The sequence below is a fragment of the Rhinopithecus bieti genome, unplaced genomic scaffold, assembly GCF_001698545.2.
Source record: "Rhinopithecus bieti isolate Rb0 unplaced genomic scaffold, ASM169854v2 scaffold_63942, whole genome shotgun sequence".
Lineage (NCBI taxonomy): Eukaryota > Metazoa > Chordata > Mammalia > Primates > Cercopithecidae > Rhinopithecus > Rhinopithecus bieti.
The window spans coordinates 270,562-293,152 of NW_016824266.1; the positions used below are offsets into that span (position 1 = coordinate 270,562).

The 22,591-nt window shown below is 37.9% G+C and overlaps 1 protein-coding gene across 1 annotated transcript in view; it reads left to right on the forward strand.

Moving 5' to 3' along the window:
• The window catches only part of NCOR1 (nuclear receptor corepressor 1), a 197,874-nt gene that overhangs the window by 65,108 nt on the left and 110,175 nt on the right, over positions 1 to 22,591 (forward strand). The window contains 8 exon segments of the mRNA XM_017862217.1: positions 4,009 to 4,065; positions 5,397 to 5,449; positions 7,061 to 7,127; positions 9,998 to 10,170; positions 11,374 to 11,464; positions 15,926 to 16,104; positions 16,897 to 16,951; positions 17,699 to 17,800. Of these exon segments, the coding sequence (XP_017717706.1) occupies positions 4,009 to 4,065; positions 5,397 to 5,449; positions 7,061 to 7,127; positions 9,998 to 10,170; positions 11,374 to 11,464; positions 15,926 to 16,104; positions 16,897 to 16,951; positions 17,699 to 17,800 (777 nt within the window).

A 22,591-nucleotide genomic window follows, 5' to 3' on the forward strand; every position in this document is an offset into this window, starting at 1 on the left:
AAAAAAAAAAAAAAAAAGTCCTCTGTATAGCTGCAAAACACTTCTGTGGGCTCATGGGCTCCATAGCCAGTTTGTGACTGTGACCTCAGGGATCAAGTAAATAGGCATTAGTGGTGATACCAATGGAGATTTTGATAGTTTGTTTTTTTTTTTAAGTTTTATAACTTTTTTTTTAGTGTGAATTATTTTTCAAATACATTGGATTTGGTAATAATTATTAATAGATCTAATTTATTAATGAGCCTTGTCTTACAATATTAGTGAATTCTGTGGTTGCCTCACTGGGATTTGAGGACTGAATACTATTAAACAAGATCTGATCTAATAGAGAATTTAATTTGTGTTTAATTTTTATATATAGATGTTTTTATTAGTATAGTGTTTGTTGGTGCATATTAGCAAAACTTGAAAACTACTTTTACACCTCTTCTTTCTGTTTTAACATTTCCATATTTGGTTTGTTGTTCATTCTATGAAGAAAACCAAATCTGAAATCTGTTTTAGTATTAGACTTGCCTTCCTACAGTGAAGATTTTTTCTAACCCGCAGCAACTATAGAAGTCATCTTTCTTTTCCTGTTTTTCTTTTATTTTTCTTCTCCACCCTCTCCTGGTCTCCCTCTCCCTCTTCTCCTCCCTCTCCTTTCCTTCTTTTCTTTTCTTCTTTTTTTTTTTTTGAGACAGAATTTTGCTTTGTCCCTGAGGCTGGAGTGCTGTGGTGCGATCTCGGCTCACTGCAACCCCCGCCTCCCAGGTTCAAGCAATTCTCCTGTGTCAGCCTCCCAAGTAATTGGGATTATAGGTGTGAACCACCACACTCAGCTAATTTTTGTATTTTCAGTAGAGACAGGGTTTCGCCACGTTGGCCAGGCTGGTCTTGAACTCCTGGGCTCAGGTCATCTACCCATCTCGGCCTCCCAAAGTGTTGGGATTACAGACATCAGCCACTGCACCCGGCCTCTTTTATTCCTTAACAGACAGGGTCTCACTAGGTCTTGAACTCCTGGCTTCAAATGATCCTCCTGCTTCAGTCTCCCAAAGTATTGAGATTACACGTGTGAGCCCCCATGCCTGGTCTCATCTCTTTTTTATGTATGTTTTATATATGTACCTGTGCAGTTTCACAGTTGTAACAGGGAGCTCCCGGAGGGAAGGAGGAGAGCACAGTGGGCCTAGAACCCAGTCTTTCTCATATGTACTCCCCAAGGCTTTTTCTGCCCCAATATGCTCCCTTTGAAAGGCCCTCCCTGTCTCTTTAGCATTTTTTAATGAATGAGCATATCTGTTTCAGCGCCATAGGCAAGGAGGAAAGGGGTAATTACGGAAGTACACCTCCCTCTTATTCCTTGTGTGACATCGGTCTGCACTAGTTGGAATTAAGCCAAGTTTAGTTTAAGCGATCGAGGGACCGTTTCTTTTATTTAGAAAGTTAGTGGGAGGAAAAAAACTGCCCCAAAGTGTTAATTTTAAAGTTGACTTCCTGAGAAAAGTCGACTTGCATCATAGTTAAATTTCAGTCTAAGTTTGTTTAGTCTCTAAACAGACTATTTTTAACAGTTCTGTTTGATATTACCCTATCAGTTGTAAGTTCCAAAAATATTTGTAAATATTCTAATTTCAGAAGAATAATACATATAGAAAGGTGATTATTGGGCTCTACTAGAGAAATTTGCAGAATATCGTGTGTGTGTGTGTGTGTATAAAATTTTTTTTTTTGAGGCAGAGGCTTGTTCTGTTGCCCAGGCTGGAGTGCAGTGGCACGATCTTGGCTCACTGAAACCTCCGCCTCCCGGTTTCAAGTGATTCTCCCACCTCAGCCTCCCAAGTAGCTGGGATTATAGGCACATGCCACCTTGCCTGGCTAATTTTTGCATTTTTAGTAGAGACCGGGTTTCTCCATGTTTTTAGGCTGGTCTTGAACTCCTGACCTCAAGTGATCCACCTGCCTCAGCCTCCCAAAGTGTTGGTATTACAGGCGTGAGCCACTGCGACCTGCTTTGTTTATATTTTGATGGGTTGATTTGCAAGAGAATGTGACATCAGAAGAAAGAAAAGGGTGATGGTAGGAAGTATATTCTGGAAGTATATGCCAGCACCTCTGGTCATCTAGGCCAGCATCCTAGGAATTATCCAGTTCTCTCTCTTTGCCTCTTCATGTATGTTGAGGTAATCAGTGAAGAGCGTTAGTCCCACCTCCTAAATATTGGTCTGGTCTTGCGCTTCTTTCCTCTACCTTTATCATTAGCTTAATTTGAGCCTTCATCTCCCACACAGTTATTGAGTCTCACTCTTCAGTCTTTTCTTTCTAACCCATCTTTCATATTTTCTCCCATTTAATGATTCTCCAAATAGAACCTTTTGATGATTTCCCACTTTATACAGAATAGCCCAAGCTTTTATTGATGTTTACATGCTTACCTGTCTGGCCCTTGCCCCATACTCTTTTCTTAGTAATATCCCACCAGAGGAGGTTTTGGATGTTCTCTTGTTAGTAATATATTTACCCCACTATGTTGCCCCTGCTGTCACGTGGCCCCGTGTTTTGTCTTTTCTGCCGAGCACACTCTTACCTCAAGCCCCAGTTCAAGTATCATTTTCTCTAGGAAAACTTTCAAGACCCCTCATCTTCTTATGGTGGGAAGGCTTATCTTATTCATTATTTTCTTAGTGTCTAGCGAGTGCTTGGCACATAGAACATACCGAACATATGTTTGAAGAGTTATTTACTTATGTCTGTAGACTTAGAATACAAATTCTAATACGAACATATGAGAGTCTTAAGTTAAAATTTTTGTTGCCAAAGTATTGATTGATTAATCTTAGCAAGGGAAGATTTCTGCTAGGTAACACTTTGGTCTAGATTATTTTACTTTTGAAAATAGCAACTGGGGCCGGGCACGGTGGCTCACGCCTGTAATCCCAGCACTTTGGGAGGCCGAGGTGGGTGGATCACAAGGTCAAGAGATCGAGACCATCCTGGTTAACACGGTGAAACCCCATCTCTACTAAAAACACAAAAAGTTAGCCGGGCATGGTGGCGGGTGCCTGTAGTCCCAGCTACTCGGGAGGCTGAGGGCAGGAGCATGGTGTGAACCCAGGAGGTGGAGCTGGCAGTGAGCCGAGATCACTCCACTACATTCTAACCTGGGCGACAGAGCGAGACTCCATCTCAAAAAAAAAAAAAAAAAAAAAAAAACAAAAAAACAAAAAAAAAAAAAATAAGCAACTGGGTGCTGTGGTTCACACCTGTAATGGAAGAGCTTTTGGAGGCTGAGTTGGGGACATTATTTGAGTCCAGGAAGTTGAGGCTGCAGTGAGCTATGATGGTGCTATTGTGTTCCAGCCTGGGTGACATAGTGAGACCCTGTCTCAAAAAAAAAAGGGGGGGGGGAATAACATGTTACAAATACATATAATTCAGCGTTTTTTAACTACTGAGCACTTTGAATAATTCAAGTTAGCGGTTTTCTTTGTTGTTCAGCTATTACTAAGGATTCCTTGTAACTAGAAAATTAGCTCATTAACAGCTTTTCTTCAAAGAGATCAGTGTGGCTTACCACAGTAAAGAGTGGCCATTTTATGGTATATTATTGCTTTAAAAAGTTTCTGTTAGAGATAATATGAGTTAAAGTATGTAGAATGTTTGGGGGATTTATTTCTAATAGTGAATTTTCATTCCCTCTCTCCAGATTTTAATATAATTATTTGCTTTTAAAACATCAATTCTTCAGGCATTGCTTTCAATACAAATGTTAAGTTTTGACTGAATTTGGTGAAGAAAGCTATGAAAATACAATTTCAGAGTTTTTTTTAATCATTGTAAGTACAAGTTAAGAAAAAATAAAAAATAATTGGAACATATTTCAGCCTATCATATAGAAGAAGGATATTTGGAAATAAGGATAAGTTCATCTATAGATTAGTCTTAGATAAATATTTTTAAATAATGATTTTGCACTTAGATAATATAATTTTTAATTATGTGATACAACGATGTCTTTATCTCTAGAAAAAAGCAGAAGAAGCTCATAAAATTTTTGAAGGTCTTGGCCCAAAAGTTGAACTGGTAAGTAAGAAATTACTTTTTTCATTTGTAGTAATTTTTTTTTTTTTTGGTAGTAGTTTTTTTTGGGATAAGATGGAATATGATCCGTTTATTTTGGAATAAGAGAGATGTAGCTGAGCAGAGTTTGAGATGAAGTTTAAAGTAATGATGAGTGAACTTGGTTACCTTTGCAGACCTTTGCAGAAGCATCATCCTGGGCTTGTTTTTGCTTGAGCAGCTATTTAATCCTTCCAGGTAGAATGAGAATTAAGAACAGAATTAGAAAACTCTTTGAATGTTACTGTTAAAATAGTGACAATGGTTCATACTCCTATTAGGGAATATTAATACTTTGAAATTAAAAATGTGTGCATAAATATACTTATTATGGGAAACAATGGATTTATAAACTGTATTATGGGAGTGACAGGAGATGGGATTAACAGTTATTCAGGGAATCTAAAAGTTAAGAGGTTTTGCCACAATGAGGTACCATCTCATACTAGTTAGAATGGTGATCATTAAAAAGTCAAGAAACAACAGGTGCTGGAGAGGATGTGGACTAATAGGAACACTTTTACACTGTTGGTGGGAGTGTAAACTAGTTCAGCCGTTGTGGAAGACAGTATGGCAATTCCTCAAGGATCTAGAACTAGAAATACCATTTGACCCAGTGATTCCATTACTGGGTATATACCCAAAGGATTATAAATCATGCTACTATAAAGACACATGCACACGTATGTTTGTTGTGGCACTATTCACAATAGCAAAAACTTGGAACCAACCCAGATGTCCATCAATGATAGACTGGATTAAGAAAATGTGGCCCATATACACCATGGAATGCTATGCAGCCATAAAAAAGGATGCGTTCATGTCCTTTGTAGGGACATGGATGAAGCTGGAAACCATCATTCTGAGCAAACTATCACAAGGACAGAAAACCAAACACTGTATGTTCTCACTCATAGGTGGGAATTGAACAACGAGAACACTTGGACACAGGGTGGGAAACATCACACACCGGGGCCTGTCGTGGGGTGGGGGATGAGGGAGGGATAGCATTAGGAGAAATACCAAATGTAAATGACAAATTAATTGGTGCAGCAAACCAACACAGCACATGTATACGTATGTAACAAACCTGCACGTTGTGCGCGTGTACCCTAGAACTTAAAGTATAATTAAAAAATAAATAAAAAAAATAGAAGTTTGGAGGTTTTGGTAGGGCGTGTTATTATGTAGATCCATTAGTACTTTACCTGTGCTTACATTAAAATTATGTTTCTTTGTCTCTTCATAGATATATGTACAACATTTTATATACAAATATTTGATTTCTTTTATAGCCACTCTATAACCAGCCATCAGATACCAAGGTGTACCATGAGAACATCAAGACGTAAGTATTGATCATCTTTGGAGTTCTTCAATTAAAGACCATATATTCTATAAAGAGATCATTTTTGTTATCTGCTGACATTATTATAATATAGTGTAGGTATGTTTTAGATTTGTGTAATTTGCTGTCGTTTTACTNACTACTTTGCAGAACTGGTGGCAAATATGATTTGCATGGTAGTATGCATGAAAACAATTGAATTTGAATAATTTTAACTTTTGTTAAGTAAGTGGTTCATAATAAAATTTATGTATTTGTGAATTTTTCTGTGAGATGCTATTATGATCTTGAGAACCCTTAGAAGTAAGTTAGTCAAAACTCACATATAATATACCTTGTTTTGGAACTGCTTAGCTGTTTTAACATTTTTAAAGAGTAGAAGAGCAGATAAGATCTAGTTGGCTACTTAATGACTTTTTTTTTTTCCCCACAAAGCCTCGGTGTTATGTTTGTGGTGTTGTCGTGTTTCTCCTGATACAGTCTGGAGAGCAGCCCTGTCTAATTTATTTCATGTCATCTACATTGCCTATTTAGTGCTCAGCACAAATGAGATGGATTACTGACTGGCTGACTTCATTTAAATTTCTAGGAAACATTTAAGATTGTATTTGTTCATTGTCATTTGCTTTTGAGTAACGTATAATTATAATTAGAGCAAATTGAGTATATAGTAATGCTTCCCTGTATGACACCTTTTGAAATATTTCCTCAGTTGCATGCATCTGTATGAGTCATTCAGTAGCTATTCTTTCATCACCGTCATTTGCTTTGTATGAAATAGCAAATGTACATTTTAATAATTCTTTTCATTTCTTGGCTACTTTTTCATATAGCCAGCTCCTGATTGTCCATGCTTATTTGAGTGGAGCCAGTGTCAATGTTAGTCCTGAGTGGCAGATAATCCAAAAAATTACTTCTACTTGCCTTGACTTTGTATTTGTATTTGAATAATCAGCTTGAAATCCTTTCTGGAAATAGATGGGGTGTAAATATTTATATCTGAACCTGCATGTCATTGTTTTTGAAGGTCACAATGCCTCCAATTTAAAAAGTGATTAAGATATATTAGAAATCTTCCTGTTTTGTCACATTGCCCTCCGTTACTTCTTAGAGTGGATTGTGTCATTCTGTGACTGAAGAAAATCTTCTGTTTAAAGCAGAAGTCTCCTTTCTCTACATATGTTGGTATACATTCTCCTCGTAGAAGGGAGGTTAGCACCTGATGTAGGGAGGTAATTGTAAAAACGTTTCCTTCTCTTCCACCTCCCTTCCTCAAAGAGTAAGATGTTTATGTCACCAGAGTTGTTAAGAAGGATAAGTAACTGTAATTTTAATTTGAAAATATTTGCCTTATAATTGGATGTGCTAATTGAAAGTTAACTATTTTGTATAAAGTCTTACTGTAGAATGGGAGGAACTTTAGTCCGTTCTAATTTTTGCAAAAATTATACAGTCTTATTTTGCAGGGTGAAAAGATTAAGATTAACTTTGTTTACATCATAAATTCTTAAGTGATCTTTGCCTATTTTCCAGTGTCTCTGGAAAAAAAGTGAGTGCATTATTAGATTGTGCTTTTTCTTAATGTCATGCAACCATATTTTTCTCTTCTAGAAACCAGGTGATGAGGAAAAAACTCATTTTATTTTTTAAAAGAAGAAATCATGCAAGAAAACAAAGGGTGAGGTCCTATCCTTGTTAACTGAAATTTGTATAGCTTTCCCATTCATGCTCATTTAGGCATTCACTTTCCTACTATTAGTAAGAATGGTCCTTGACTCCATTCGAGGATAAGTGCTGATTTAGAAAGTAATCATATATATATGACTTAAATCTAATTGTAGTATCATGTTGACACCATAGTTTATATTTAATATTATCAAATTAATTTCATTGGTCATCTATCTAGCACATTTTCATTTAGTCAAAATAAAATGGTGAGTAGTTTAAAAGAATATGAAAGATACTTTAGTTTCTTAAGCCTCATATAGTTGTGGGTAAGTTGCAGTCATGCTGATTAGATACTACTACTCTTTCTTTTATTAGAAATGGGGTCAACTAGGGTTCAGCTTTTTCAAATTCAAATAGTTTTCCTTATTTTGTTATATGACTTGCAGTCCAAAAGTTTTGTGGTTATATACATGGGAATTAAGTTATAGAAAATATAATGCCAGTAATTTTATTTTCATAATATGTTTATACTAATTTTACAGATAAACTGTTACTACATTTAAACTCAAGTATCTATTAAATAAATGCTACTCTTTAAATCGACATCAAAAATGAACTTTGTGCTTTAAGTTAATGACCTAACAGTTTAATAAGTTGTAAAGCTCAAGAGTCAGCAGCTTTTATGTGGTGGAAAACATCTAATATTCTAATATGCCAGTCTGTTCCTTCATACAATCTTAAACTACTGGTCTTGAATTGTTTTTTTGCCAAGAACATATAAATATCAAGTAAGAAATTAGCTCATGTATTTTTTTTTTCCTTTCCAAGTAATTTTGTTGTAATTCTGGTACTCACTAAATAAGTTCACTGGTGATGCAAACACTATAAGGTTTGTATTTTCACCGATTTGCTTAAATATCACTTGGCTGTGTACTCTGTGCCATATATTGTTCTGCAAAGGTGAGCAAGATAGCCATATGGTTTTAGTAGTTAGGGGGAGCTTAAGGCGTTGGGAGTCAGACAGGTCAGTCATAGTATTGGATCACACCGTGGTCGTGGACTACGGATGACTGAGGAGGACACCTAAGGCAGATAGGAGTTATGAGGGGAAGTTTCAGGGGAAAACCAATTCTCTGCAAACTTGTATACACAGAGGGAGTGGCTTAAGTAAAGGTCTGGGAGCCGGAGGGAGTGTAGACTGAGCTGGCAGTGTGGTAAGAAAAGAGGCTGTTGAGGGAAGCCAGAGCCAGGTTGTATACTGTCCTGGAGGTTGCATAATGTTCAGGTTTGCATTTTAAGAATTTGCATTTAGTGGGGCGGGCGCAGTGGCTCACGCCTGTAATCCCAGCGCTTTGGGAGGCCAAGGCCGGCGGATCATCTAAGGTCGGGAGTTCAAGACCAGCCTGACCAACATGGAGAAACTCCATCTCTACTAAAAATACAAAATTAGCTGGGCATGGTGGCGCATGCCTGTAACCCTAGCTACTCAGGAGGCTGAGGCAGGAGAATAACTTGAACCTGGGAGGCGGAGGTTGCGGTGAGCTGAGATCGTGCCATTGCACTCCAGCTTGGGCAACAAGAGTGAAACTCCATCTCAAAAAAAAAAAAAAAAAAGAATTTGCATTTGGCTACAACATGAAGAATGCATGGGAGCTATTGTTTTGATCTATGTGAGGGATGATGTTGGCCTGGATTAGGAGGGTACCAGTGGAAATGGAGAAAGAGTGAAGGACACAGAAGACATATAAGAGTAATTGAGAAGTGGGAGTGGGGTGTGGTGTGGAATGTGAGAAAGACAATATTCTCTTCTCCAGTGCCACTTTCTTAAGATGAACATGTTAGCAGTTTTTCATGAACCCTTCCTCACTTTCCTCTATCCATGTGTCATCAGATATGTTGACAGTTCTTTGTCCATAGTGGGGGGTTCGTCTGTCTTTTCTTCTCTATTTAGAAAATGGTATCATAATTTAATTACTTCTCTAGAAGCATTAATTCTCATCATGTAGTTCACTGGATTTCTGTTGTTTTTTTTCTTTTTGTCTGTCACCCAGGTTGGAGTGCAGTGGCACGATCCTGGCTCACTGCAACCTCAGCCTCCTGGGTTCAAGCGATTCTCCTTCCTTAGCCTCCCAAGTAGCTGGGACTACAGGTGCCCTCCACCATGCCTGGCTAATTTTTGTATTTTTAGTAGAGATGGGGTTTCACCATATTGGCCAGGCTGGACTTGAACTCCTGACCTTGTGATCCACCCGCCTCGGCCTACCAAAGTGCTGGGATTATAAGTGTGAGGCACTGCGCCCGGCCTGGATTTCTTTTTTTGATAAAGTACAACCAATCATTTTCTGCCTTTTTCATACTGTCAAAATGTTTATTGCATAACATTATTTATAATAGCAAAAAATGTCAATCAACCAGAACCTCCAACAATAGAACCGTTAAAGCATGCATGTTTGTTTTGCAGATTGGAAGGATAACAAAATGTTCATATGGTTGCCTTTGGGTGATTGGTCAGATTATGAACTATTTACATGTTTGTATTTTTAATTTTCCATTTTTTTGGGACAACAATAACATAATGTTTTAAGCAAAATAAAAGTAATTGATCAGCTACTACTAATAGTAGATGTCAAGTAGTTTATAAATATGCATAGCCTTAATGTTAACTAACATATCCAGCCAACCTGTGCTCTATGTGTTGATCTTAGTAGGAAACAGAGCTACCTTTCCTCTCTCCTCTTTCAGCTTTTCATTCACAATTGAGTCATAAGCCAAATGTACTTCTGACTTAACCTTAAGAAGTAGCATTTATTTTAAAGTATTAGGTTTGTCAGAATCAGAGTTTAGTTTAATTATTATTAATTTGCTACGGATATTTAATAGGAACAAAAAATCTGCCAGCGTTATGATCAGCTCATGGAGGCATGGGAGAAAAAAGTGGACAGAATAGAAAATAATCCTCGGAGGAAAGCTAAAGAAAGCAAAACAAGGGAATACTATGAAAAGCAGTTTCCAGAAATTCGAAAACAAAGAGAACAGCAAGAAAGATTTCAGCGGTAAGTTGTTAGATGTTTAATGACTGTGATATTTTTCTTCAAATATTTATTGTTTCTTGAAACTGATCATGAAGAAAGTTTATAAAGAACTTTTATGTTTTGGACACATAGAAGGGAACAACACATGCTGGGGCCTATCAGAGGGTAGAGGGTGGAGGATGGAAGGAGGAAGAGGGATCAGGAAAAATAACTAGTGGGTACTAGGTTTAACAGCAGAGTGATGAAATAATCTGTACAATAGATCACCATGACACAGGTTTACCTATATAACAAACTTGCGCATGTACCCACGAACTTAAAAGTTAGAAAGAACTTTTATGTTGAAAAGAAAACTTTATTATCAACCAGTAAACATTGTGTCTTAGTAAATTTAATTTTTTGTATTATCCTGTTGAATCTAAGTATGTGATTATTTTGAAATTAATTCTGAAGTTCCTAAAAATGTTACATCCTTTGGAAATGACAGTGAACAAGAACAGACCTAAATATCCTTTAGTCCTTCATGACCAACATATTCAAACTATGTTCAGTTGATGGCCAATTAAGAAATTCTTTGATAGATTATGATTTGTTTTACTTTTAGTGAACAGATATTTTACAAAGATTTTAAAAGCATTAGTTTTCTTTTTTTTTTGTTTCACGTAAGAGTCATGTATGGAAGCCCCTTAACTCACAATTAAATTTTTGTGAGGGATGTTGATTGAGTTTTTTCTCTCCTTTTAAAATGTTTCATGTGTTTTCTTTCTTTTTTTTTTTTTTAAGACGGAGTCTCGCTCTGTCGCCCAGGCTGGAGTGCAGTGGCCGGATCTCAGCTCACTGCAAGCTCCACCTCCCGGGTTTACACCATTCTCCTGCCTCAGCCTCCCAATTCATGTGTTTTTCTAAGTCTACTACAGGACATACAAAGACTGCCATTTGAAATGGAAATGGCATCAGTAACTGTGATTTTCCAGAAGTTTTCCCTAACTAGTTCTGCCATTTGAACTTGAACATGTAACCTTCAAATCTCCAATCATAACATTTAAATTGTTGTTAATAGGTGACACAAACATATTACTTAAAAGTATATATTCAATAGTATTTTACATTTCTTCTCGTTGTTAAAAAATTCCATTCAGAAAAGTAATCTATAGTTAATTTAATTGATATGTCTTCTTTGTATAAGGCCTTTAAATATATTTTTAATTTCTTCCTCATGTTTAGAGTTGGGCAGAGGGGAGCTGGTCTTTCAGCCACCATTGCTAGGAGTGAGCATGAGATTTCTGAAATTATTGATGGGCTCTCTGAGCAGGAGGTAAGAAAATTTAATTCAAGTTAATTCGTTAATTATTAAAGCATTTTAACTCTGTAGACTAGGAGCTAAGGGTTTATTTGTATGTAAATGTGGGAACTTTATTGAGTGCTAAAGTTTAGACTGTGTCAAAGATTTGAGGTGTCTATTAAAGGGTTTTTAAATGAGGCATTCACACGAGCATACTGGAATTTTACAAAGATGGCTTTGGCAGCAAGGAGACCTGGAGAGAAGTGAGGAGGCTGTTAGGATAAAACTAAGGTTCTGAGTCAGGGCAACAGTTGTAGGGATGTGTAGGAGAGTGTAATAGAAAGGTAGAATGGACAGGCCAAGATGGATGGGATGTGGGAGATAAGAAAGAGGAAGAATAGAATGTGACTCCCTGGTTTCTAGGTTAGAGGACTAAGCTGGTGGTGCCTTTTCCTAAAGTGGCAAAGGAGCATGTATTTTACAAATGGCAGTATGTTCTTCAAAGGGTGTTGTCTAGCAGGTGTACCTGGGATATAGTTGAACTGGGGATGGTTAGATACCAGAGTCATCTGTATGCAGGTGATATAGTCCCAGATAAGTATGGTAACATGAAGTGAAAGGGACCGGTGAATGAGAATATAGAGATTAAGTTTATATATGGAAGAGATTCATCTATGAATAAGAATGTTTCATCTGTGAAACAAAAATTTCACTAATTTTTAAGGTGAAGATATTCTTTTGTAGCAAGTGGCATTACTTTGTTTTTCAAGCATTTCCTTTGCCTGTATAAAGAGCAGAATTAATAAAATTATGACACAGGTAGTAGAGACCAAGGTATACGTTTGACAAATATATCTTCAGACCCAAAAGCAGTATTTCCTCCCTTGTGAAGCTTCCCCACTCACTTTCCCAAAACAGAACTCAATGTCTAGTTAGTCTCAGTTTACATTGATTTCTACTGTGTTTCTGTTCAATAAATATTTATGATCAGCTAAAGTGTTGTCTTCATGAGTGCAGTTACTATAAACCTTTGGGTCAGGCTGTCTTTGAGTTCTTGGTGCCTAATGTTTAATTGAATATTAATAAATAAATGCAGAATAAGAATAAATTTCCATTTCTAACATTGAGTCTTCTTAGCCGTGTTCAAACTCTCAAGATTGTTCCAAAAGCCATCTAGTATTGACTGAGTTTTGCTAGTTTTGATTTTATTATATGGCTTTTCTTTTTTTTTTCTTTTTTATTATACTTTAAGCTCTAGGGTACATGTGCACAACGTGCAGGTTTGTTACTATATGGCTTTTCTTAAACCTCATCTCAAAATTCTAAGAGTCTTGTTTATTTGAAGTAGTGGCCTTAAGTAATGATCAAAGATATTTTTTACAATGCTTTATACTTCAAAATAAATGTTAAGTGTAAATAAATATATTTTTTGAAGACTTAAATATACAGTTAATACTCGATTTGCAAAATTAAGTGAAGTAGATTTAATCTAAAATGTTGAATAATTTAGAAATATTTAGATAAGTAAAATTCCTGTTTATATACTGCTTAGCACATTTAGAAGTAAAAAGCAGTGTCATGAATTCCTCTGCTGTACCCTTTACTACTACTTAACCTAGCCAGTTTTTTTTCTCCTCTTTCTATGGGTATTATTGGTTTAGGTTGTGGTGGACTAACTACATCTTTGGTTTTTTGAGGAGGGGGAGTTTGAGGGGTAGTTACTACTTAAAATTGCCAATTGTGATAAGCACCTCATATGTATTATTTAAGCTATGAAAATTCTGTGAAGTGGAGGCTATAATTAATGGCTGTTTTGCAAGTTAGGAAACTAAAGCCCAGCTGCAAGTTAAATAATTTGCCCAAGATCACAAATTAATAAATAGTGGAGCCAGATACTCAACCCAGGCAGTCTGACTCTGGAACTGTGTGTTCTTTTCCATATCTATATTCAATCAAGTCTATTCTTTCAACAAATATTTATAACCTATTATGTGCCAAACTTTCCTTTAAGCATTGAGAATACAGTGGTGAATTAAACTGTCAAGTTGCTTGATCTCATGAAAAATTACTTGCAGTAAATTTTCTTCTAGGATGAAAAAATAGCCTGTTTGTACAGTTTGTCTTTGTGTTGATATATGTTGTAGGGTTCTATCAGTATTTGATTATGATACCCTGTTTTGCATTCATAACTAAATAAAAGTATATAGTATGTTCTTATAACTTACTGTGTTTCAGAATTCTAGTTAAACTAGCCCTGGAGGAGGTAGAGAACTGTATAAACTATATCTCAGAGTTCCTTGATCCATATTACTTCTCAGATTGTTCTTACACTGATCAAAATAGACTTTTACAGGTAGTTTTTCTTTCCTTTCTTATTTCTGATATTCTCCTTTCCCAAAGAGAGGATTCCAAGGTGATTTTTGGTGCATTGAAATACATAACCCTTTAGGGGCAATTACAATATTTAGTCACAGAGGTATATCCCACACTCAAGCTTTTCAGTGCATTGTTACGTGATTTCAGGATCTTAGCCATTTCTAGAGACACCTCTGAGTTATCAGTGTTCCGGAGCACACCAGCTTCACTGTGTCCAGATTCCCGGAGATGTACTTCTTTTGGAATACATTTATGATGTTATCATTGCTAAATTTTATCTCAAGCCCTAAATACGTATTGCACATAATATTGCATAATATCAGGACAAGTGGATTTTCTTTTCTTTTCTTTTCCTCCTCTCCTCTCCTCTTTTTTCCTCTTCCTCTTCCTCTTCCTCTTCCTCTTCCTCTTTCTCTTTCTCTTCTCTTTTTTTTTTTGAGATAGGAGATAGGGTCTTACTCTGTCACGCAGGCTGGAGTGCAATGGTGTGACCGTGGCTTGCTGCATCCTCCACCTCCCAGGCTCAAGTGATCCTCCCACCTCAGTCTTCTGAATAGCTGGGACTACTGGTACACCACTACTTCCAGCTAACTTTTTGTTTGTTTGTTTGTTTGAGATGGCATCTTGCTTTGTCAGCCAGACTGGAGTGCAGTGGCACGATCTTGGCTCACTGTAACCTCTGCGTCCCAGGTTCAAGTGATTCTACTCCCTCAGCCTCCCAAACAGCTGGGACTACAGGCGCATGCCAACACACCCAGCTACTTTTTGTATATTTAGTAGAAACAGGGTTTCGCCATGTTGGCCAAGCTGGTCTCAAACTCCTGACCTCAGGTGATCTACCTGCCTTGGCCTCCCAAAGGAGTGGGATTACAGGTGTGAGCCACCCCACCCAGCCTCTCACTTAGCTAATTAAAAAAAATTATTTTGTAGAGATGGGGTCTCACTATACTGCCTAGGTTAGTCTTGGACTCCTGGGCTCAAGCAATCCTCCTGCCTTGGCCTCCAAAAGTGCTGAGATTACAAGCGTGAGCCACTGTGCCCAGCAATTTTTCATTTGTTTTGTAGCAGTATATTCAAGAGCTTTAAAACATAACCACTTACTCTATATTGCTTTTAAAATTACCTCTAAAGTATATGATTGAAATGACATTCAGCTCTTGGAATATGTAGCCATTATTTTTACAATGACAAGTAAATCTCTGTTAAATTTCTTTATTTGCTCTTTGACTGATTCCATGAGCAAACATCTGTAAGCATCTAAAATTAGTTTATGTATTGAGGTAATTTCAATCTAATGTGTAATTTCAATCTAAACGCTCTAGTGTTCAAAGTGATTGAGAGTGTCCCAGGAAATTAGAGACTGTGTAAGGACTTGACTATTAGGCAGTATCCACTTTTATGAGGAAAATTTTTAGGGAAATACCTTTTCTTATACTTGGGTAAATACTTGTAATTTGGGTAAAAGTTTTTAAATAGAAGTTTGTACTTACAAATTTCCTCAGTTAAACTTTGGAAAAAATAAGTTCTACATGTGTTACAATGTTTTAGTTGAAACAAGCTTCATTTCTAAGAATAACAGCCTTAAATTTTCAGTGGAAAGATGATGTAAAATTAGCAAGAAGCATTTAATAGTAAAGTGAGTGTAACTTAAAATCACTGACTTAAATTTTGATGCCTGTTTGCTTATTTTTCTATTTATTCTCTAATATGACGGTAGAAGTTGTTCTCTAAAATGATGTTGAGATTTTTAAAAATGAGACTAATATGATAATTAAATGCTCCATAAGGTCACCACTTCAGTGAACTTGACATGACTTTTTATCTTCCAGGTCTAAAATTTTATTATGTTAAGTATCAGCTTAGTTTAAGAAAAGAATTCTTCTCAAAGGATTGGATTATTTAAAAAGTGACATGGATATTCTCTGCCTCTGTAATTCATACAGTGAATATTTATTAGACATATGAGTAATTATCATATGTTAGTTGCTGTGGTATACACTGCTGTTGTTATTAAACTGCACACATGGGTTTTTAGTATATATTAAGAGCATTGGTCCATGGCCCTCCTTAAATTTCTAGTTTATGTTTTATTCTAAGTAAATTGTATTTTTTTTCCAGAATAATGAGAAACAAATGCGGCAGCTCTCTGTGATTCCACCTATGATGTTTGATGCAGAACAAAGACGAGTCAAGTTCATTAACATGAATGGGCTTATGGAGGACCCTATGAAAGTTTATAAAGATAGGCAGTTTATGAATGTTTGGACTGACCATGAAAAGGAGATCTTTAAGGACAAGTAATTTATATTTTAAATTATTCTCTAATAGACGTCTACATAAGTTAGTAAAAAGTATTTGGCATTTACTTGTAAATTGAACTGTTTTCACAAAAAATTGGTCCTATTTTGGTGTTTGAATCAATACTGTGAAAAGTAGAGAATATTGATCTTCCTGTAAGTTTATAGGTGGGAAGAGAGGTAACAGATAAGAAGTGGGGTTATGAAGTGATGTTAAGAGTGGTTTCCAAACTTGGGTGCTGTCTGAACTTTTAGGGAGCTTTTATAAAGTACAGATTTCTGTGTGTTACCATAGACCAACCATTTCCTGGTGTATGGTGCCCAGAAATCTGTGCCCTTTAAAAGTCTCCAGTAATTCTACAGTTGTTCCTCAGATTGGCAGTTAGAAAGCCCTATACATAGTATTTCTTTTCTGTTTTTTTGAGACGGAGTCTCGCTCTGTCGCTTTAGCTGGAGTCCAGTGTTGTGATCTCGGCTCACTGCAACCTCTGCCTCCTGGGTTCAAACGATTCTCCTGCCTCAGCTTCCCGAGTAGGTGGGACTACAGGCATGTGCCACCATCCCTGGCTAATTTTTGTATTTTTAGTAGAGATGGGGTTCTGCCATGTTGGTCAGGCTGGTCTTGAATTCCTGACCTCAAGTGATCCACCTGCTTCGGCCTCCCAAAGTGCTGGGATTACAGGCGTGAGCCACCACGCCTGGCCTATACATAGTATTTTTTTTTCCAGGTTTTCTTTTTTAGTTGCTGAAATGTTTGTGTGCGAGTGTGTTTTTGTTTTCGTTTTCACTCAGGTTTATCCAGCATCCAAAAAACTTTGGACTAATTGCATCGTACTTGGAGAGGAAGGTAAGACATGGTTTGCATTGGGAATGTTTGTAGGTTTGTGATGGTTGTTACTTTGAAATTCTTGTGCTCTGACACACATGAGTAGTTAACTAGAACCGATTTTAAAAAGACCTTGAAGAGTCTCATGTGATTAATACAGTGATAATTATAATTATAACAGAAATCTTAACACAGAACACAGAACTAAATGGTTAATGAAAGAGGACCTGATTTTTATTTCCCTGAAAACACATAGATTACAATGCTCTTAGAGCCTCATTAAATTTCTTATTAAAATATCAGTCTTGTGCTCGCTTCAGCAGCACATAATACTAAAATTGGAGCGATGAAGAGATTAGCATGGCCCCTGCACAAGGATGACAAGCAAATTTGTGAATCATTCTATATTTAATATAAAATTGATTTTAATGTTTTTGAACAAAATATTTAAAGACATTTTTAAAATTTATACATATATGTAAGCAGAAAGGGAATTTACTTGTTAATAAGAAAATATTTGAATGTTTCTGATAGTTCCTGGCATCTTTCACATAATTTGGATTAGCAACTGTAACTGTCTGTTAAAATAGTAGGTAATGTAAATAGTTTTAGAGCCTAGATATGCCTTAAAATGCTAGCAGAGTATCTTGTTCTTTTTCTTTAATTTGTACTTTGAGAATACCAGAGATTTTCCTTGAAAGTAATATTTAATTTAAAAAAAAATTTATTTCATTGGATCCTCAAAAATAATTGTTTTGTTTCTTACAGAGTGTTCCTGATTGTGTTTTATATTACTATTTAACCAAGAAAAATGAGAATTATAAAGCTCTAGTCAGAAGGAATTATGGGAAACGGAGAGGCAGAAACCAGGTGTGTTTTCTTACTGTATGGAAGGTATTTCAGGATTGGAGGAAATAGGCAAGCAGAAAGTGTTACAACAGAAGTCCTGCCCTTAGTGTGTAGTTTAAACATTGATGTTTCTGTTAAATTAATGAGGATGTTGTAAATTATTTTGCAAATTATAATATATATATATATTAGTTAATGTATTATACCTTGTATTTCAAATATACTTTTAAGTTCTAGTGTGATAAAATTAGTTAGAAAAGTTTTATACCTTTCTGTCATCTGAGTCATGCATTTCAGTGTCAGCAATAATCATGTAATTAAATATGAAAACCATTAATTTTAACTTCTTAATTACACGTATCTGTAGCCAGGTCTGTTATCTGAGGAGGGGTCAGGTACGAAGTTAAGGGAGAGATATTACAACATGGCACCATTGGTTAGGGATTCTTACAAATCCGGGAACCTGATTTTGTCTTCATATTAACTTCATTGTGGAGTTAGATAATTAATTTCTTCTTCTTCTTCTTTTTTTTTTTGAGACGGAGTCTCGCTCTGTCCACCCAAGCTGGAGTGCAACTGGTCCAGATCTCAGCTCACTGCCAAGCTCCGTCTCCCGGGTTCACGCCATTCTCCTGCCTTCAGCCCTCCCGAGTAGCTGGGAAACTACAGGCGCCACCACCTCGCCCGGCTAGTTTTTTTGGTATTTTTTAGTAGAGACGGGTTTCACCGTGTTAGCCAGGATGTGGTCTCGAGTCCTGACCTTGTGATCCGCCCGCCCCGGCCTCCCAAAGTGCTGCGATTACAGGCTTGCAGCCCACCGCGCCCTGGCTCTCTTTTTTTTTTTTTCTGAAACAGAGTCTCGCTCTGTCACCTAGGTAGGCTGGAGTGCAGTGGTGCTATCTTGGCTCACTGCAACCTTCGCCTCCCAGGATCAAGCGATTCTCCTGCCTCAGCCTCCCGAGTAGCTGGGACTACAGGTGCCTGCCACCACATCGGGCTAATTTTTGTATTTTTAGTAGAGATGGGATTTCACCATGTTGGCCAGGATGGTCTCTATCTCCTGACCTCCGTGATCCACTTGCCTCGGTCTCCCAAGTTGCTGGGTTTACAGACATGAGCCACCGCACCCAACCTAGATAGTTTAATTTCTAAAAGCACTTTTCTGCCTGATATGGTGGCTCACACCTATAATCCCAGCACTTTGGGAGGTGAGGGCCAGAGCATCGCCCGAGCCCAGGAGTTCAAGACAAGCCTAGGCAACATAGTGAGACCCATCCCGTTTTTTATAAAATAATAGAAAAAATTAGCCGGGCGTGATGGCACATGCCTGTAGTCCTAAATACGTGGGAGGCTGAGGTGGGAGGATGGCTTGAGCTTGGAAAGTCAAGGCTGCAGTGAGCCGTGATTGTGCCACTGCACTCCAGCCTGAGTGACAGAGCAAGACCCCTGTCTCCAAAAAATAAAAAAGATACTTTTACTAAAGGTAGTTTTCCATAAATACAAAACTGAAAAGGTTAGTTTTCATAGTTGTAATTCAGTAATTTCAAAATGATTTTCCCCAAAACAACTGATCAGCAGCTGCCATCACTCACAGGTGCTTACCAGAGAGGCTGCTGTGCTACTGCCATCATCACAGCTAATATGGAGGCTTTTGCTGTCCACACCCAGATAGATATTACAATAAAGACTTGCATGCATGAGCTCCGACATTGCAACTATTCATTAGCATTATTAAATCTCTTCAGGCGTTCCCACTCAGCCACCCTTTTATTGGGATGGGGTCTTACTCCCTTTCTTCGTTTGATAGCCCCTGGTTACCAGATACAGGTTATTGACCCAGTTCTCAGTATGCACAGCTGTAACCTTTTTATGTTTTCTGGGTCATTATTTCCCACAGAACACCGCCACCCCACATGATGTGATTACATGTTCTTTGGAAACAGTATTTCTTATTTTAAATACTATAGAGTGTTTCATGAGTCCACTGTGTAAAATGCTGCTAGAGGTTGAGTAAGCCAAGGTGCCTTAGACATGGATTTTCAGTGGATTAGTGAGGGGGCCAAAACACGGTTACACAGAGTTGAAGAAGATATAGAAGGTGAGGAAGTGGCATTAGTACAAGTGCAACCTTGTTTTTAAAATTTGTATATAAAGTGGAATAATGAAATGGGTCGGCAGGGCTAATGAGGATCAGAGAAGGGAGGATAAAGGGCATACTTTTGTACAGTGATGGGTGCAGTACCATAAGACAAAGGATGGATGCTTGCCAAGCTTCATAAAGATGTACTGACAGAAAAGGAATAAATTGAGTGTTGACAGTGAGATAGGAAGCACTATTCCACCAGAGAGAAGAATATTGCCAGGGCTTTTCTTCCTGCTTCCCCTAAAGAATGTGGAATCAAGGTCCTGTAATACCCTTTTAGCTAGAGATCATAGGGACAGTCTATGTTTTAAACAAGTTTCAGCTGCAATTTTTTTTTTTTTTCGAGACGTAGTCTCGCTCTGTCACCCAGGCTGGAGCACATTGGCGCGATCTTGGCTCTCTGCAAGCTCCGCCTCCCGGGTTCATGCCATTCTCTTGCCTCAGCCTCCTGAGTAGCTGGGACTACTGGCACCTGCCACCACATCCGGCTAATTTTTTGTATTTTTAGTAGAAACAGGGCTTCACTGTGTTAGCCAGGATGGTCTCGATCTCCTGACCTCGTGATCTGCCCACCTCAGCCTCCCAAAGTGCTGGGATTACAGGCGTGAGCCACTATGCCCAGCCTCAACTGCACATTTTTAACAGCTTTTTTCCTAATTGCCAAATAGTATTCATAACTTTATTTTTAGAAATTATATATGTTACTGTTTAACATGTTCAGTCCTACATTAATGTGAGGGGATAAGGTGATACTTATCCAGTGTACCTTAACCTTTGCCAGATTAGCAGCCAGTTGCCCATAATGATAGAGGAGAGAGCTCTAGGAGGAAGTTCTGTGGGGCATGGATGTCTGTTATTCTGAAACAGCCGTTTCTGTCCTGAAGTTGTCTGGGACATAGTTTCACTCCTCTCTGTGGCACACTGATCCTTGTTAAGATCCAGCCGTGTCGGTGTTCTCTTCCGTCCATTCTTGTCGCATATTTCAAAGTAGCTGTCTCAGAATGTATTTGCAGATCTGAGACTTGCCATGTGCACCCTCACCTTGACCTGAGCCTTAGGTTGCTTCCCTCCAAGTAGGCTCAGTTTTGGGTGGTCAGCACTTCTGGTAGGCTAGCCCTGCCCTCATGGGCTTTTAAGTTATTACGTTGAAGATTTTTCCTCCAGTTTTACATTTCTCTGGTTGTTTCACTGGGCATTTGGGAGAGGTGTGAGTTAAATGATGAATTTAGAACATCATCTCACGCCACCAAATTTATCATTGTTTCTTAATTGTTTGTATATTTATTCCATTTATTTGTGTCAAAATAGAGGGGCAGCTTTTCAGAAATTAGATGGTGTTAGTTTAAGGGCTCTCTGTGTAAAATTGAATGCCTTTGAAACTAATAGCAGGTAAGAGAAGAAGCCACTGGGGTTTTGAGGAAAAGAGTGATGCCAGATTTCAGTTGTGACATGATTACTCTGGTGGCTCTGTTGAGAATAGGTTGTAAGGAGACAAGAGAAGAAGCAGAGAGACCAGTTAGGAGTTTGTTTTAGTAATCCCATTGGCTTGGACTAGGCTACAGTGAGGAGGTGGGGAGAACGGATTAGTTTCTGGATGTACTTTTGAAGGTAAAACCACGAGATTTTGCTGATGGATTGATTGTGGGGATGAGGGAAGGACAATAATCAAGGAAAACAAGTTTTGACCTATGGAGTTGCCATTTGCTGTGATAGGCATGACTGAAGGAGGAGCAGGTTTTGAGGGGAAATCTGGACATGGCTGAATTTGAAATAGCTATTAGGTGTCTAAGCAGACATCCAAATGAGATGTCCAAGTAAAGTGGGTAGTCTAAGTCTGGAGTGTAGGAAAAAGTTCTGGGTTAAAGATAGAAAATTTGCTATATAGAAAAAAGTTTAGAAATACTTCTTTTTAAAAACAGAATTGAGTTGCAAGGTTAAGATTTTCAAAATCTGTGTATCACCTTTCTTGATTTTACCCTGGTGGAGACAGAGATCCAAATAATTTGAAAATCGCTTTGCTTCTCTGCTATGTAACCAAGCTCCAGTTAGGAGGGTTTAGCTCAGCTAATCTCACAGCCATTATGGCATGTTTCCTTAAAGATTCTTTAGAGTTCTGCTGAAGTTTATGCTTGATCTTATCAATATGAGTTTGATTACCTATACTCTACACCCAGCCTCCTTTTTATAGGAAGTATTTTTTATTCAGCAGATAAATGTATAGTTTGTGGTTGGGCGCGATGGCTCATGCTTGTAATCCCAACACTTTGGGAGTCCAGGGCGGGCGGATCACTTGAAGTCAGGAATTCGAGACCAGCCTGGGCAACATGCTGAAACCCTGTCTCTACTGAAAATGCAAAAATTAGCCTGGAGTGGTGGTGCACACCTATCATCTCAGCTATTCTGGAGGCTCAGGAAGAAAAATCACTTGAACCTGGGAGGCAGAGGTTGCAGCGAGCCTAGATCATGCCACTGCACTCCCACCTGGGGTGACAGAGCAAGACCCCCCCCGTCTGGAAAATAAAGAAAAAAGAGAGAAGAGAGAAAAAGAAAAGGAAGGAAGGAAGAGAGGGAAGGAAAAAAGAAGAAGAAGGAAGGGAGGGAGGGAAGGAAGGAAGGAAAGCAAGAAAAGCCAGGCTGGACGTGGTGGCTCATGCCTAGAATCCCAGAGC